The sequence below is a fragment of the Talpa europaea genome (assembly GCF_964194135.1).
Source record: "Talpa europaea genome assembly, chromosome: 2".
Classification (NCBI taxonomy): domain Eukaryota; kingdom Metazoa; phylum Chordata; class Mammalia; order Eulipotyphla; family Talpidae; genus Talpa; species Talpa europaea.
Window position 1 is genome coordinate 91708771 of NC_140068.1, and position 17494 is coordinate 91726264.

Below are 17494 nucleotides of genomic sequence, written 5' to 3' on the forward strand. Positions count from 1 at the left end.
GGTTCCCCCGGGAGCCCTTCTGAGCTTCCCCAGCCACCCCATATGCCCTCCGGATTTCCTGCCCCACCTCCTCCTCTGCCGGTCCACTCACTTCCTAGCCAGGGCTGGTCTCAGGAGTTCCCTGAAGAGAGAAAGCAGATAAGAGTGTCCAACAAGGTAACAGAAAGGAGATACAGAGAGAGGGTAAAGACAGATGTGTGTGAAGCCACACGTATGCCACTGTCCCAGAGCCCTGTGCTTTTCCCCCTCAAAAGACTCAACCTGGAAAAGTGGAATCCAGACATGGATCACTGTGGCCCATTACCCATTGTCCTCCCTGGCCCCCTCCCAGGAGACCTTATACATGACAGCAAACAAAGGGTGACTTTGTTTTTGCCTCATTTGCTACCTGCACAATGTGCATTCATCAGGAACAATGGGCTCCCCCACTGTGTGTGTCAGGCACTGTACCGGGCTCTGGAAATGCAGCACCGACTGTTCCTACCCTCCATGTGCATTTCGTCGAGTGGAGGGACTGAACAAGCAGAGAGGTAACTCCAACCTAGTGCCCAGGACATGGTGAGAACCCACAGGAGTGTCACTCGGGGAGGGTCGGGGAGAAGAAAGGGCTGGTAGGAACTTTGAAGCCCTCTTAGTGCAAATAGGATGTCACGAAGCTACCCTGTGGGGAAGCAAGTTGCCACTTCCCCTGGCCCCATGGTTTAGAGCTGACCATGAACAAGGCTTAGGAGTTCATGGGTATCCATCGACTCTCCTGGGCATGGCCTCCCCTGGTCTCACACAGGTCATCCCTTCACCTCATCACCCCTTCTGAGTTCCTGTCTTCTCAGTAGTCTTTCCAAACACCTCCCAGGAAAATGGAGAGTCAGCAGCTCCCAGGAGACTTCTAGGAAATCAGCGCCAAGGAGGCTGGGCCCCCCCTTGGAATGCACTCTGCGGCTCTGGCCCTTCTGCCAGACTGACCACTCTAGCCAGGAGGAGAAGAGAGATTTAGACCAGTCCATCCCAAGACCAGCCTCACCAAGGACTGCAAACCTCAGCGCCTACCTCTCCCAGCAAGGCAGGCCCATAGTGGCCAGGGACCTCTGGATAGGGCAGGGGCAAGAAGGTGAAGCAGAGGCGATCCCAGTGCAAGATCAGGGAAGCCTCTGCAGCAGCCAGGAGAGCAGGGTGACACCCTAGGACTTCCTGATGTGGAGGAGAGGCCTGGGACACTGAGGACCCCCATGGACGCCTGCCATGCCCTGGGCCCTTCCTCCATTCTGGATGGGGGAGGAAGTTAGGGGGCCTCTTCAGAAGCAGGGAATGAACAAGTCCATTGTCAAGGCTCCTCTGCTTCCCAAGCCCATGGACAAGTAGTGATCAGCTGGGGTCCCTCCTTCTTGGATACACAAAGATGGTGTGGGGAAAACTCAGGGAGGACTTGACTGGCAGCAAGTCCTTGGCGATAATCCCAGAGTCGGAGGACTTGGGCGGGGGTCCTAAGACAATAAACTTGGCTTCTACTTGCTCTTCACCGGGTGTGGTCTCCAGGAGTTTCTCCCACTGTTTGCTGCAGGGCAGGCTGGGGGTTCTGGCCCCTTCCCTCTCTGTGTCTGCCTCCAGCAGCCATCCCCTTCCCTCCAGTCAGGCCTGGGGCTGGGCACTCCACACATTTGAAGGCGGAGTCAGATGCCCACAACCCAGGGCCTCTTTTTGTCTTGGGATTGGATCTGGAGCTGGAGGGGAGGGCTGTCCAGCTCCCCAGCACGCCTACTGTGCTGAGAAAACTAAGCACCGGCAGGCATTTATTTGCTAGAGAAGGAAACTTTCCAGCTCTTAGCCTTTCCTTTCCGCCTCAGTCCTGGTGCAGGACTCCAGGCTCCTGCCTCCCCCTTCTCTGGAGATGTGCAGCCCAAAAGCCCGGAGGGTGCCTGAGGGCAGGGCCAGGGACTACAGAATGCCCAGGACAGCTCTCCTGCTGCTCGCCTACCTGGCTCACCTGGCACTGGGCACCAGCGTGTTCTGGATGCTGGAGAGCCCAGCAGCGAAAAACTCCAGTGACAGATTCCAGAGCGACAAGTGGGCGCTGCTGCGGAACTTCACGTGCCTGGATGGCCCTGCGCTGGAGATGCTGATCCGGGTCAGGGGCGAGCGGGGCCCGGCCCGGGTGTGGGGGGATCGGGCAGGGGGACGCCTAGGGCACACCCAGAGGGCGAGAGGGCACGCCCTGGCTCCTGACGGCGCAGCCGGGAGCACCCGTGAAAGACACGTGGAGGAGAGAGACGCAGGACGACGGTGGGCGCGGTTTGCCAGGCGGGCCCGGAGGGTGGAGCGGGACCGCCAAGGAAGGCGTCCCTCTGCCGCGAGGGGAACACGCGGCGCCGCGCTCAGAGTCCTCCTTTAGGGGCGAGGGGCCCTGACCCGCTCCAAATGGAGAGATGCTTGGTGCAGGCATCCGTAGTGCGGGATGAGGGAGACAGGGCGTGCTAGCTGGGGCGGGAGCTAGGAGGGCCCTCCACTCAGCTCAAAAGGAGGCCGGAGCGCCCTCAGCCGGCCATGGGGGTGGCCCGTGGGGCGGCCAAACCCGACAGCGCATTACGCGGGGGTCCCGCCCCCGCCAAGGAAGATAGGACACGCGGGAATGGCTGCGCGGTGTCTGAGGACAAGGAAGACCAAGGGCTGGGGACTGGGGGAAAGGAACGCTCGTCCCGGGGCGGGTGGGACTGGGGGTCAGGTCCGAGCGCCGGGAAAGTGCGGACGCGGGTCCGAGGGCAGGAGCGCAGCGCGGGCGCCCTTTGGCTGAGCCTGCGTTGCTCCGCGACTGGGCGCGCTGCCGAGGCCCCGGACGGTTGAAAAGGTCCTGAATAGGCGGCGGAGGCCGAGGTAAAGAGTGACCTGAGAGGGGGAGGACCCGGGGGGGCTGGGGGCCGGGGGAGGAGACAGGTTCTTCGCCGCCCGGCATCGCACACGATGGAGGCGCTGCTGCTCTGGGAGCTGCTGGGGTTTGGCAGAAGCATTAACCTTGGCTTGGTTCCCGAACCCAGACTGCTGGGCCCTAACCCGAAATCTCCCACCTAGGTTTCAGGTACCTCCTCTACCTGAGAGCGCAGAGTCTGGGTCTTGGAGTCGCCAACCCAAAGCCATTTTCCAGAAGGGAGCTGGGAAGTGTGTCTGAATGGGAAGAGTCTCTGGGACGCAAGTGAAGGGGGCGCCTGAGACCTGCAGGTTTAGCGAGGCCGGGAGCTCGGCTAAGAGCTTAATGGCCGCCTCTATTCCCACTTCCAGACCCCCAGACACTCCTCCTGCCAAGGTGGTGAACTTCAACTACAAGCAGCCCAGGGAAGATGATAATGATGGCGATAATAATAGTGACTGCTTCTGGGTAGCACATGCTGTACCGAGGGTATTAACCTGTTGCCACTCCCTCAGCCTCACCTGTCTCACAGGTGGGAACTGTTATCATCATTCCCATTTTAGAGATGAAGAAATTGAGGCTCAGAGAGGTTAAGTACAGATGATGGTTACTGGGCCAGCCTAGGAGTCAGGGGCTGTGTATGGGGCAGGAATGACACAGTGCAGGTTCTCTATGATCCCGCAGACCGGGTAAAGGAGGAGTCAGAGTCCTCAGTGGCTTTTGCAGGTCTTTTATTGGGGTTCACCAGGCATATGGCAGGCAGGGGTGCTGGGGGGCCGGGAGGCTGGCAGTCCTCCCAGCCCCCAGCAAATCCTCACTCTATCTGGGCTCTCTGGCGTTCTCTCTGCTTTTCTTCTTCTTTCGGCTTCTGCTGGCGTCCCCGTGATGCCGCCCTTAAAACCCAGTCTCAGCCCAGGTGAATCCCATCTACCTCTGCCCACACCCTACTCCAGGTGCCCGCCATCAGGCATGCATTCAGGACAAGGATCCATCAACTATCCTGATGGCGGGAGGGCAGAAAAGCCTGATACTTTTTTCCTTACCCTACAGGCTGTAAACCACCATGAGTACCTGCTCAGTGTGGATCTGTGAACAGAGGTGTTTTCTGAGGTTCCCAGCTGGGCTTTCATGGCAGCACACTTCCCCTCTGGCCTCTTCCCGCTCCACCTCACCCCACTTCACTCACTTCCGCAAACCTCCTCTGGGTCCTGGTCAGTCATCCCCAGAAATAAGATATGGCATCCCCCACCCAGATCTCCCCCTGAGCACCAGACACTTGCAACTCTCCACCCTCAAATTCTCCCAAAGTCAAAAGCAAGTGGCCCTCCTCCTCCCAGCCCCCCTCCTCCACCTGCTCTGAATCTCTGCTGCTGGCCCCATAGCCACATACCTCACAGTGGTCTCAGGTGCTTCCCTCACTGGCCATACGAAACACGGCCAGGGGCCTGGGCTTCTGAAACTCTCCTCTGTTCCTGCCGGACTACTTCATCCCAGGATGCGGGCAGGCCTCCATCACCAACCCCTGCAGGAGGCTCCTTCTGCTCTGCCAACATCTGTGCTCTAGCATCTCAGCACACAAAAACCTGCCTCCTCTTCGCTCCGTGACCTTGAAGAAGCAGGCCATGCCATCCCTGGCGTGGCAGAGCCCAGCATGGCTGACTCCCCACTGCCTTTCAGTCTCCCTATTCTAGACCCCAGGCAGGATCCCCTCCCAGCCTTCGCCGCTGCTGTCCCAGCTACCCAAATGGCCTCCCGCCAGAAGCAATCCTGTCTGACCCTCAAGGGAGGCTCGACTAAAATGTTACCCCCTCCACGAAGCCTTCTGCCCCCACCCTCATCAGAACGTCCTTCCTCTCTGCGTTCCCACAGCATCATACTGGTGATGATGGTGATGGTGGTGACAACAGCCACCACCATCGTTCCCATGTTCCAGGTTCTGTTCTAAGCCTTTACACCTCATGCTTCGTTTAATCCTCTCATCAGGTCTGTGAGGCTCTCAGGTCACAAAGAGAAAGCAGGTGAAAAAAAGAAATCTGAGGTCTCAGAAGGTCACAAGATCAGTGTGGATCTGCAGGGACTAGTGCTCCCTGGACAGACACAGGGGACCTAGACTGAGGAGGACACGGCCTGCTCCACGCCCGTGTCCATAGATGCTATTAGTATTCCGCTTGACAAATAAGGAAACTGAGGCCCGGAGATGCTGAATATCTTGCCTGGGATCAAGCAGCCACACTACCTAAATCCCTGCAGCTGCCTGGCTGTGCCTTGTTAGAGAGCCCAGAAGCCTTGTCTCTTTCATCTTTGGGACTCCTCAAAGCATCACATGTCATGCTTGACCTGTCCTCGTTGCAAGAAAGGGAGTGAGCAGGGGAGGAAATGATGGTCTTCCAGTCAGTGAGATACCCTGGGTTGATCTAGGTTCTGGGATAAAACGAGGGGAGGGTGCTGTCCCTCCAAACCCTCACCCCTAGCCTAGGGACACTCTGGTTGGAGGGGAAACCTCCTTTCTCTGACCAGGCTGGGATCAAAGCATGGTCGTGAGAACGTCCTTGAGTGTGTGTGCAGGGGGGTGGGGGGGTTGGCTACAGGGGCCCAGTCACCCCAAGAGCCTGGTGGTCACTGTAGCCTCTCCTCAGGGCATCATCCAAGCATACAAAAGTGGGGACATCACCTTCGACAACACCACCAGCATGGGGCGCTGGGAGCTCGAGGGCTCCTTCTTCTTTTCCGTGTCCACCATTACCACCATTGGTAAGAGGATGGGGCCAGGGCGGGTGGGCTGGGAGGGTGGACCCCAGAGGACAGGGGACCAGTTGCCTTTTGGCAGGGTTGACTCCTAGTATGTTTGGGCCTTACAATATGGGCACTACCTGGGAGCAGAATCTCGGGGCTCCCTGCAGACCTCTTCATCAGTTCTATACTTTCTGAGGTCCCCAGGAGGTGTGTGTGCAAGCCTCAAATTTGAGATGCACTATTCTAGAGGACATCTGTTTCACACAATCTTTCAGGAAGCAGAGGCCTCTCCAGTACGGCAGTAAAGAAGCTTCTGGGCTCTACATGTGTGCTGGTTTTCTCAGCCAAGTCCATCTGACACTAATCCCCAAGGATGGCAGGGTGGGGGACAAGGGACACCTGGGAAGGAGGAGAGGCAGAATCTCCAAAAGAGTATTTTTTTTCTTTCTTTTTTTAAAGATTTATCCATCCATGCATACAAGAGCTGGGGTACAGGCCAGAGATGCAGGGGATGAGAGGATCCACCAGAGACAGAGTGGGGAACAGAACAGGCAGACTGACTGAAATACACCGCTGAGGGGAGCAGCAGGCGAGTCAGGAGAGGTCTGCTGTACCATTGAGTAGCTCCCTGGCCGGCCAGGGATCGAAATCGTGCTGCAGAGGCTACAAATTGCTCCATAGTGCTGTGCTTAACCCCTTGCGCCACCAGAGAGGCCCCCAAAAGAGTATTTCAACCCCTGCTCTCACCCTCTGGGGGAGATGACCATTCCTGAAGGCCCCTCCCCAGCTCACTTAAGCACCACCTCACCTATAACCTTCCTCTCCAAGTCACTTTCTTCCCTCACACACTGGGCACGTGGGGGGCAGATACCCCTCTTGTCTCTGCAGCCCTGCCCTCAGGAGACCAGAGGAAAAACTTGTTAGAGGTGGGCTGTTGTGAGGGGAAGAAGAATCTCAGCCTAGATCCCTCCAACTCCCAGTCCCCTGGAAATAACTCATATGGTGCTGCCCCAGGCTGTGGCAGCTGCATGACACAGAATGACCACTAGGTGGCAGGCTGACATCGCGGTGGCTCGGGCTACAGCCTCCGGCCCTGGCCAGCCAGGAGTCTCTCAATGAAACCAGCATCACAGCTTCTGTCCTCCTGGATGGAGTCACCAGGGAGCACCCAGGAGACTTTCCATCTAGTTTTTAATGAGCCAATACTTTTTAGAAGCAGGTCTCAGGGTGACATGGGAGCTTGGGCCATCCTCCACTTTGAGACAAGCAGGCTTGGGAGACTCCATAGAACCTGTGCCCAGAAGGACTGATCAGGAAGTTTTGTTCACCTCCCCATCCCCAGGATCTAGTACAAGACCCAGTGTGGAGTGGGCGCTCCACAACGCAGCCACGTTAATGGAGCCCATGAATGCCCATGTACTGAGTTCCAGGGTAGTGGGGGCTAATGCACAATCAGCAGGGGCCAGGTCTTCCAGGCATATGGGGGTCCTTAGGCTCTGAACCCCACACCTCCTATACCCTCTGCCCTGGGCCTGTGACTTTAGCCCACCAAATTCAGTTTCTCAGCCTGCCTTTCTTTGACCTTCCATAGACAGCTGAGACCACGGCCCTGCCCCTTCCTCTCCATTGGGTTCTACCTCAGAGTTGTCAGCTCTGAGGGGAGAAGCCAGAGGAATCCCACCCCAACTGGCATGCATTGGAAGGAGAGCTTTTACCTGTGAGATCTCATTTTGTCCCTCTGGCCCGATCTCCCAGGATAAGGCTTATTACGTTCATATCATAGATAAGGAAACTGAGGGATGGGGAAGTTGCACAACTTCCCAAGGCCACATAGCTGGAAGGGGGACCTGACTGGGGGACTTCACTGCTTTCTTTTCCAATAGTGTCTGTCCTCGCAGGATATGTAAGCTGCAGGGGGAGTCTAAGCAGCAGACAGAAATAGTCAGTTGAAGGTGAACAACAGGGAAACCTGTGATTTTGATCTGATCTGTCTCTCTCTCACATACATATTCACACTCACACCTGTGTACACACATACACCTACACGTGCAGACATATTCACATAAAGGGAGGTGATAAAGAGAGGAAGAAGGGGAGCAAAGATTTGGGAATGTGTATATGCGGGATACCCCACAAGGGGAAGTATTCTGAGAGGCACAGCAGAGAGCTGCCTCCTTGCCACCCCAGTTCCCGGGGGCCGGCACCCTGCAAGAGCTGCACTTTCTAATGAAATCCTAGAACACAAGCCCTTCTGGACTATCAGGACAGGCCTGAACCCAGAAATCATAAACACTGTCCTGGCTTGCTCATTTGTTCACTTACCTGTCCATATATTCATTCAACGAACAGGCTGAGTGGCTAGTGTGGGTTCTAGGTGCTGAGGATACAGTGGGAATAAAGCTTTCAAGCTCCTGTCTATGGGAAGCCCACATTCTAGTGAGAGGGGACACATGGCAAGTACACAGATCTGTGGCAATATTCAGATAGTTTGAGGTGCTTAGAGAAAAATAAAGCCAGGGAAGGAGTCTGATAGTGATGGGGGCCTGGGGACCAGGGGACCTTCTGTAGATAAGGTGCTCACTAATGATACAGTAACACTGAAGCAGAGACACAAGCAGAATAAGGGAGCAAGCTTTGTAGATACATGGGGAAAGAATCTCATGCCAGCAAGTGCAAAGTCCCTGAGGTAGGATGTGGCTGGTATAATTGAGGAACAGTAAGGAGGTCCTGGTGGATGGAGAAGGTTGGAACCAAGGACTGAGTTCAGAAAAGATACAGAGGATCCCAACCACAGACAGCCTCACAGGACCAGCTGGGTGTCCTAGGACTGGACTGGTAAATGAGAGTTGACAAGAGGGAGACCTGCTGAAGTGAGAGGGGGCTCACATGGGGCTGGGCCACCCAGCTTACAGTAGGTAGGTGAGGGCCTGTTGCCATCCACTGATATTCTGACCTGAGGGCTGACTGACCGTGGTGGGAAGGAGAAAATCCTATTTAATGTTAATCTTAGAGAGACAGAGGGCTCCATGAGGGTCCTTCCAGACCAGAAATCCCACCATTCACAATTGAATGAAAAGACCCCCCAGGGATGGGGGTTGGGAGGAGGGGGTAGTGGTGAGGAGGTAAGCAGAGGATGGAAACCAGGAGGGTGACCTCTCCCTGGAAGTCAACAGAAAGGAGATTTCCCTCCTTTAGTGAAGGGAATCTATAAAAGCCACGAGGGGGCAGGTAGATGGATCAAGAGGAGGACTTTGATGTCTTCCGGCCAGAAGTTGGTTCGTAGAGCTGGATCATTCATCCATTCATTCCTTCAACACACATCAATTAGCATCTCTTGTATACTAGGTACTTGAGGGTTCACATTCCCAGCTCCAGCATACCCCACTGCACCCCACACTGTGGTGGTCAGGAACACGCGAGCATGCTCCTGGGGACACGTTTAAGGGACGAGTAATGGAGCAGGTTTGCAAGGCAAGACTCTGCTGCCCAATGAGCAGTACTCTTGCTTTTTATTAGCAGTAATGAACAAGTATGATTGATTATGTGACAATGGCAGGAGGAGCAGGATCCAGGGGAGACAAAGGATAATCAGTTTTTATGGGGAACAGGAAGGGACATGTCATCCACGTTCCATGGGAGAATTTCCCATGAAGGCACTTGGTGTAATTTCCAAGTTACTCCCAGACGGCCTTGGACACTGACCACACGCTCACTTAACAGCTACCTGGGCGTCCCTGGCTGCCTGTGATGTGGGCCATTGTCTCTGGGCAGTCATGCAGGAGAGCCTTATCCAGTGCTTTCACACACACACAGGTGCAGAGGCCACAAGTGGCAGAGAGCCCACACCACACTGTGATGTTGATGTCAACAATTCCATTTTATAGACAGGGAAACAGGCTCAGAAAAGTCAAACCACTTGCACAAATTCCCACAGCCGGCAAGAGGCAGAGCCGGGATTCCCACCCAGGGAGTGCCTCTGCCTCCAAAACCCACACTCTGGACTTGTATGTGTTCTGAGCTCTCTCAACATGGAGCCCCCCAAGATCCATCAGTAAGGCAGCGGTGCCTGTCAAACCCCAGTTTCAAATAAGTAGAAATGAGTGAGGGGTGTATGAGGGCCCTGACCCCAGCATGGGGGGACATTAGGTACTAATGCAAGGCAGCCCTTCAACTAGCTACATTCATTCATTCATTCATTCTTAGACTCACTCAACACACACGTTGTGAGCATCTATTAAGGGTCAGGATTTGGGCTTTTATAGATGGACAAGGGGAGGAGGCAACCCCTTGGTGGAGGGAGTGTCATGTTCAAAGGTGTGGAGGCCTGTGGGGGGTGGAGCTTCTGCAGGACAGGAGCTGGGAAAGATGAGGTTTAGAGACAGGCTGGTGAAAGTTTGGACTTTCCCCAGCAGGCATGAGGCAGCATGAAGGGTAATAATTTGGGAGACAGTACAATCAGGTTTGTATTCTAGAAAGACAAGAAGGCAGTGATGACCAAGAAGGGTAGAAACAGGTGGAAGTGAGTGAAGTAGAAAAAAAAAGGTCAGGCCTCCCCTAGCCTGCCCTTCCCTTATCCTCCTGACCAGAGGCCCGACTTTCACTCCTCCAGGTCACCTGGAGGGTCATTATTGGCTCCTCAGTCCTCGGGGGGTCGGGGGAGAGAGTTTGAGGAGATGCGTTTGGAGAAGAGCAGCTGCAGGGTAAATGGAGGGAGCCTCGGACTGCAAAGTGGGTCTGGCACCTGTGACTGGAGAGTGGGAAGGAAGGGGCTTGTGTGGGGACAGCCACAGAATGCATGGCACCCGGTGGGAGCCCTGAGCCGGATTGCCTGGGAAAGGGGTGCCACCTGGCCAGCTCTGGCGCCCCTGCCATGCCCAGAGACACAAGCCTGAGGAGAGCGTGGCCTCGGCATGAATGGAGCTGTGGGTCACGGAGGTGCAGGCGCTAGAGCCTCGTCTCCCTCGCAGGCTCCCCTGCTGCACTCCTTGCCCCCACCCTCTGCCCACCAAGAGAGACAGGGAAGGAGAGGGAAGACCAGCTCTTGGTACTCCATGGGTTGAAGTTCCCACACGCTTATGAGTTTCTAGAGCTTCTGTTGTCCAGTCAATAAGCTGTGGTGAGACTGGACTGGGCAAAGTACAGGCCCCCACACGGAGCCTCGTGTGGGAAAGCAGGCTCCACGTACCCCCCCCCCCCGCCACACCTGGGGTCAGGCACTCAGGGATGAGGGCCCCTGAGGAATGAAAGGAGGTGCCCTGAGTGCTGCCATCTCCCCTCAGGCTACGGCAACCTGAGCCTCCACACCATGGCGGCCCGCATCTTCTGTATCTTCTTTGCTCTTGTGGGGATCCCCCTCCACCTCGTGGTGCTCAACCAACTGGGGCATCTCATGCAGCGAGGGATGCATAACTGCACCCGCAGGCTGGGGGGTGCCTGGCAGGTAAGGGGACTGCAGAGTGGGGGGGTGGGGAGGATGGGTCCCTTCTAGGGTGAAGGGCATGGTGGGAATCGGGGTTCCGGATGGCAAGGGGCATCAGAGCCCAGAGTGAGTCTTTTTTTTTTTTAAAGATTTATTTATTTATTTATACAAGCACTGGGTACAGTCAGAAGCGTGGGAGGGTGAGAGAATTCACCAGAGCCAGAGCGGGGAACAGAACAGACAGACTGACGAAACACACTGCTGAGGGGAGCAGCGGGTGGCAGGAGAGGTCTGTGCGCCATGTGGGACCCTCACCGGTGGCTGGGGATCAAACCGGCGCTGCAGAGGCTGCGGGCAGCTTCACAGCCCAGCGCTCAACCGCTGCGCCACCAGGGGAGGCCCAGAGTGAGAGTCTCTTGTAGGAAAGGATGGCTGTGGTGGGATGGGGGTCACTATCCAAAAGTGGGGTCTTTAGTAATGAAGTGGGGGAGATGCAATAGGTGTCCTGGGGGACAGGAAAGCAGCCTGGAGAGCACAAACTAGGTGGGGGAGCTCCAGGCATCCCTTCTTACTGCCTCCAGTTTGGGCCCCTAGGCTGCCTGCTCCCCAGGTCTCCACACACCAGGCAGAGGCCACATGGGGCTGGGACTGTGTGCACCCACAGGACCCGGCCAAGGCCCGCTGGCTAGCAGGCGCGGGGGCCCTCCTCTCAGGCCTCCTGCTCTTCCTGCTGCTGCCCCCACTGCTCTTCTCCCACGTGGAGGGCTGGAGCTACATGGAGAGCTTCTACTTCGCCTTCATCACCCTCAGCACCGTGGGCTACGGTGACTACGTGATTGGTGAGAGCCCCAACAGATGGCTGGGGTGGGAGGGGACCCAGAGGCTTGACTGCCTGATGCCCACCCAGCAGCTACCAGGCCCCTGCTGAGTGCCAGGCCCTTGTGCAGGCCCAAAGTGCAGAGGATACTGTCCCGGGTGGGTTCAGCCCATGTTGTATGATGGGGCTAAGGTCACTCACTAAAAAGTAACAAGTGCAATTTGAACCCAGTGCTGCAGGTAAGTCACAGCTCCTGGGGCGGGATGGAGGCGAGGGGGAGGGGGTACCAGGGCGGGCGGTGGGGGGGGGGAGGTTTCAAATGTCCACAGCGTCAACCATTGTTCTTAGAGGTCAGCAGATAAAGGGGAATCTTCAACACCCCCCCCCCCCACCATGTCCCAGGGGCTCTCCTCCCCACATCACGCTGCCTCTGAAAGCCAAGCCTCCCACAACCCCTGTGCCGGCCACATGCTTCATGAGGTCGCTCTTGCATGAGAAAGCAGCCCTTGTCCCAGCAGGGGGCAGTAGAGGACATTCTTTGGGTGGCAGAGGCGGTCAGGCCACCCCCAACACCCCCAACCGCTGCTCAGCCTCATCAGCGCCCCTCTCTGCTGCTCCTTCTTCACTCCTTCGGAGACAGAACCCAACCTGGAATATTGAAATGGGGTTTACCAAAGTGGCAAACAGCTTACTTATGGGACAACCTAGAGTGTCACCCCCATTTCACTGAGGAGGAAGCATGAAGCTCAGATTGCCTGTGATTGCACAGCCAATGAGATATGAATTCTGTTTCATTTGACTCCAAAATTCATACTCTTTCCAGACCCCCTCACAGATCTTTTCCAGGGCCTCAGTGTTCCAGTCTTAAATGAGGGGCCCAGACTAAGACTAGTTACGAGGACCCCCTCAGTGCCTTCTAGCCTCTGTGCAGGGCCCTCTTCCCTGAACCCTCCCTCTGGGAAGAAGGGTGTGGTATCAGGCGCCTCCCTTCCTGCCATCTTCTCCGGGAGGAGGCTGTTCTCTGGAAAGGATCCTTGGGAAGGTTTCAGCCAACCGGGTCCGCCTCCTACTCCTGCCTGCAGAGTGGAGAGATGTATCTCCACAGAGAGCTGAGCCAGGTGGCCCAAGAGTCACCTCTGTGCCTCATAATTCAGAGAATGCTTCTTGTATCTGTCCTTTCCTCTCTGTCCTCACCGCCACTTCCCCCAACAGCAGGGCTGTTGCTTGTGGCCTGTTGGGCCGGTCGAGCACTGCACAGTCCTAAGGAGTTGCCATTCACCCAGAACACCCATGGCTTCGTGCCGCTTCCGTCTCATCTGCCCTTGCTCTTACCACCTTTAAAAGTGACAAGTGCTCTTGTGGCTCCATAGACTTAGGATGGGGTCCAATATCCCTCCCTAGGCCTTTGAAGGCCTGCTTCCCTCTCTCCTCTGAGCTCTCTCCTTTCCACACTGCACACAAGCTTCCATGAAATACCCCTCTGACCAGCCTGGCCACAGCAGCCTCAGTCCAGCACAGCTTGATCAAGCATGTCCTGCAGTGGTCTCCCTGATACCAGGCTCACAGGATGAAAGTCAGGATTTTCCCCCCAGGATACCTCTACACTCAGAAGGACTGGTTTTCTGAGGGCATCCGATGCCAGGATAGGGGAGGAAAAATGGGGACAGGAACTCCCCAACTCTAGTCTTTTAGCACCCACTGTTTCCCAGGGCTTGCAACCTTTGGTCCTGGGTAGGAATAGCTGACAGCAGACTCCAGGAAATGTTCCTGAAGCAACCCATTTGGGGTTGATGGAAAGACCCTATAAAGACGTTTTGAGGCTCTACAGTTCCCTGAGGCACAATGGAGGCGCTCTCTAGATAGAAGCACCCTCAAAACAAGAGGAAAGGCTCAACAGGAGGTGAGGGCTGATCAGGGTCTCTGCTGCCCTGGGAACTGCCCTGCAGGGAGCAACAGGGCCTAGAAGGCTGGTGTGTGGGGCACAGGCCTCCTAGAGCCGCCTTCCAACAAAACCACCTAAGAAGGCCTAGTCCAAACCTATGAGGGCCTTCTAGGCCCAGGGGGTCTCAGGCCACCACAGGAGATGCGCTGTTCACTCTGGTCCCTTCTGTGGATGTGTCAGTCCCTCGTGGCAAGTGCCTCAACCAACTCATCTGCAAAGAAAACTCAGGCCCATCAAGGAGAAGGAAGGTAGTTCAGGTCATGGAACAGGCAGGTCCAGGAGAGAGCCCAGGATTCCTGAATCTGGGCTGAGAAGAAACTAACCCCACCCTCACTTCCCATGTTTCAGTCTTCCTCGTCCTCCAGGGACAGGACCAAACCCCTCTCTTGAGTGGGAATGCAGTGTGGTCCACTACCTGGGTACTGGGCCTCACTGCCCGAGTCAGCTGCCACCAGACACATGGACATCTCGGCTCCTCTTTGCCCAGAGGCCCTGGTGGAGCCGCCCCCGGCCCCAGCTGCCTCCCCTCCTGGTCTCAGTCACTATTTCCTCCAATTGCATTTGGAGCTCAGTGGAGCGCCTTGCCAGCTGCCAGGTCTCCTGCCACTTATGATTTCGGCTATAAAAATGAAATCAAAGGGGAGAAGAACACCTCCTCCGCTCGGATGCCAGGGGCAGACTGGGCTGGGGGTGGCAGGGCCAGAGAGCTGGCTCACCACTGATCTCATTTGGGACACGCCAGCGGAATCATGGCCCCATAACCCAATCAACCTAATCCAATTCCGGCTCCTGCCAGGCAGCGGGCTGGGGCCCGGGCTGCAGGCTCATGCCCAGGCCGAGACCCAGAAGAGGGGCCGGTCTTGGATAGACAGGCAGAGAGGGGGTCTTGGGGCCAGCGGGACGGGGTGGTAGGGGAGATAGGGCTGAACAGGAAGCAAAGGCAGAAAAGGGTGTTGAGGAGAAAGAAACTGAGGCCCATCAAAGAGAGGGGAATTGATTCAGGTCACAGCATAGGTAGGTCAATGGGAGGAGGAGGCGGGAGGTTGTTCTTCACCCCTTTTATATCATTTTGGAATGAGAAAATCAGAACAAATTGTACCCTTTGAACCATCCCAGTCTGATGAGGGAGGCAAGACAGACCCCTCCCCTGGAAATGGACAGAGGAAAGAACTAAATAACGCCTTGACCTGACTTAGCTAAGTCCCACAGCCACCTTCACCTTCCATCCCTCAGTCACCACTTACCCATCCTGACTGTTGCGGGATACCAGCGGGGATCCAACGATGAGTCAAACAATTACCCAGCTATAGGCCCTGGGCATCAGTACGTGTCAAGCGTGATCATGAGCACTTGAGATGCAATAACCCATGTGCCAGTCACCAGGCGGCAGATAATCTTCATGCTTCCATTTTATAGAAAAGAAAGCTGAGGCCTAGCGAGAATAAGTAACTCACCCAACAGGAGCACGCAGGCTGTGAGTGTCAGAAGGGCCCGGCCCTGTCTCCGTGGTGTAAAGTCTGAGCTAAAACTGAAGGCGAACTGGAAATGGAGCGCATTCTGAGCTGAGAGGATGCAAGGCCCACGGCCCTGGGGCAGGAAGGGTAACAGGTGGAGAAATGGGGGAAAGAGGAGCATCGCCAAGCACAGCACCAAAGGGGAGAGGCCGCAAATACAGATTGGAGAAGTGGAAAGGGGTCACGCTGAGAAATTGGGGCTTCACCCTAAAAGCCAAGGGGGAGGGATTATATTCCCCATTTCATCCACCAGGGTCATTCAGACAGGTGGAGGTGGCACAGCTAGTAACTGAGGCAGGATAGAAATTCTAGCAAAGCCCCTGGCAAGCTGCCTCCCTTGGGCTATGAGAGAACCAAACACAGAGACAGGCACACAGGAGAGCAGGCTCCACATCTTGCAGAGTTTGTTAAAACACAGATTGCTGGGCCCACCCCCAGTGCCTTCCAGGGGGGGTTTGGAATGGACCTTAATTGTTTGCACTTCCAACAAACTCTCAGGTGCTGCTGGTCCGGGACCACACTTTGAGAACTGGGACAGAGCAGAGTGCCTCAGAGAGACAAAAATGAAATTGAGCTTGCAAACCCCAGGTGCCAATTCAGGGAGGCATCCTGGGATCTGCAGAAGGTGACCTCAGGCCAGCAATCCCTGAGCAACATGCACCGCCCACATCAAGCCCTGTGTGCTGGTTTATTTGGGGAATGTGGCCCTCACTTTCCTAGGCCTCCACTCTCTGACCTTGCCTCTTCCCCAGGGATGAACCCCTCCCGGAGCTACCCAGTGTTGTACAAGTACACGGTGTCGCTGTGGATCCTCTTTGGGATGGCATGGCTGGCCTCGATCATCAAGCCCATCCTGTCCCTGCTGGAGACCCCCAGGAGACCATGTTCCTGTTACCACCACAGCTCCAAGGGGGACTTGAAGTCCAAAAGCTGGAGACAGTGCCCAGATGGGGAGGCAGATGGGGAGGCAGACAGGGAGGCAGAGCCCCACCCCCCACAGCCAGGCAGCTGTCCAGAGGGGCCCATTAGAATTGCACAGCATCCAGAAGCTAATACTCAATTTGAATGCTCTGGAAAGGACAGCTAGTTATACTCCAGTATCTGTTCCATCTTCTTCCTCAGTAACATGATGCCCAATTTTAAGTTTGGTACATGAGCACCCTCAGGACAGACTACATTTTTTGTCTTCCCTTGAGGCTGGGTGCAGCTAGATGATTAGATTTCGGCCCAAAAGGATGCACAGAGTATCTTATGTGGTTTATGGATGTGACTTTCATGGAGAGGTGGGCAGGGTGTATACCTCTTCCCTATATCCTCCTATCTGGCTGCAATGCTGATACGGTGGCTGGAGCTCTGGCAGCCATGTTGTACCATGAGGTACAAGCCATGTTTGAGATTGGTGATACAATTAGAAAGAGCCTGGATACCTGATATTTGCAGAGCCACCATAACAAAGTTGGACTAAATAATACCAAATTTCATTAATGTGTGGGAGAAATAAACATCAATCTTATTTAAAATACTATGTCTGTTCTTTTAATCACTCACAACCAAATTCTGATTCACACGCATACACACACACACATACACACACACACACAAATAAAAGCAGCATCTGAGATAGGCGATACACAGAGAGAAACCAGCCCCTCCCTAGGTGAGTTTGCCCAGGATTAGTAGAGGGAATGGACTGAAGACTCAAGTGTGGGCCCCCTATTTCCTAAAACCCTCCAAGACCAAGATCTGCTGATAACTCTCAGGCTGATGTGGCCAGCATGTGTCTGGTGTGGGAATGGCTGTGAATCCTTGCTCTATCACTCACCCATAACTCAGAAATGCCAATAGTCCGGTAGATTTCTCCCATGTCATTCTGCCCCACTGCACTTGAAAGGCTGCATTCTTGGTTTGCAGTGCCAAATAGGGTTGGCAGAAGTCACTACTGTTTGTAAATCATCTCACCCTAAGCATTTCTGTACTCACTCAGGGTTGCTACTAAGGCAGCCTATAATCCTGTTATCCCCACCACATACATACACATACCCAGGGCCCCTAGCCCCGCTGGGAGCCCCTGTGAGTACCAGCCAGGAACTGGGGGTCACCAGGAGCAGCTGGGTTCTTAGCCTGAGTGAGCATCTGTGACTGGGACCCAGGGACCTGGGTGGTCCCTCCTGTG

The 17494-nt window shown here is 55.4% G+C and overlaps 1 protein-coding gene across 1 annotated transcript; it reads left to right on the forward strand.

Annotated features, from left to right (window-relative positions):
• Positions 1–1885: 1885 nt before the first annotated feature.
• KCNK17 (potassium two pore domain channel subfamily K member 17) lies at positions 1886–16408 on the forward strand (the record flags this gene model as incomplete). The annotated part of the gene is given in 6 exon segments (XM_084259152.1): positions 1886–2122; positions 5533–5647; positions 10909–11069; positions 11678–11687; positions 11690–11887; positions 16074–16408. Coding segments are annotated over 6 exon segments (1056 nt in total).
• Positions 16409–17494: the final 1086 nt, after the last annotated feature.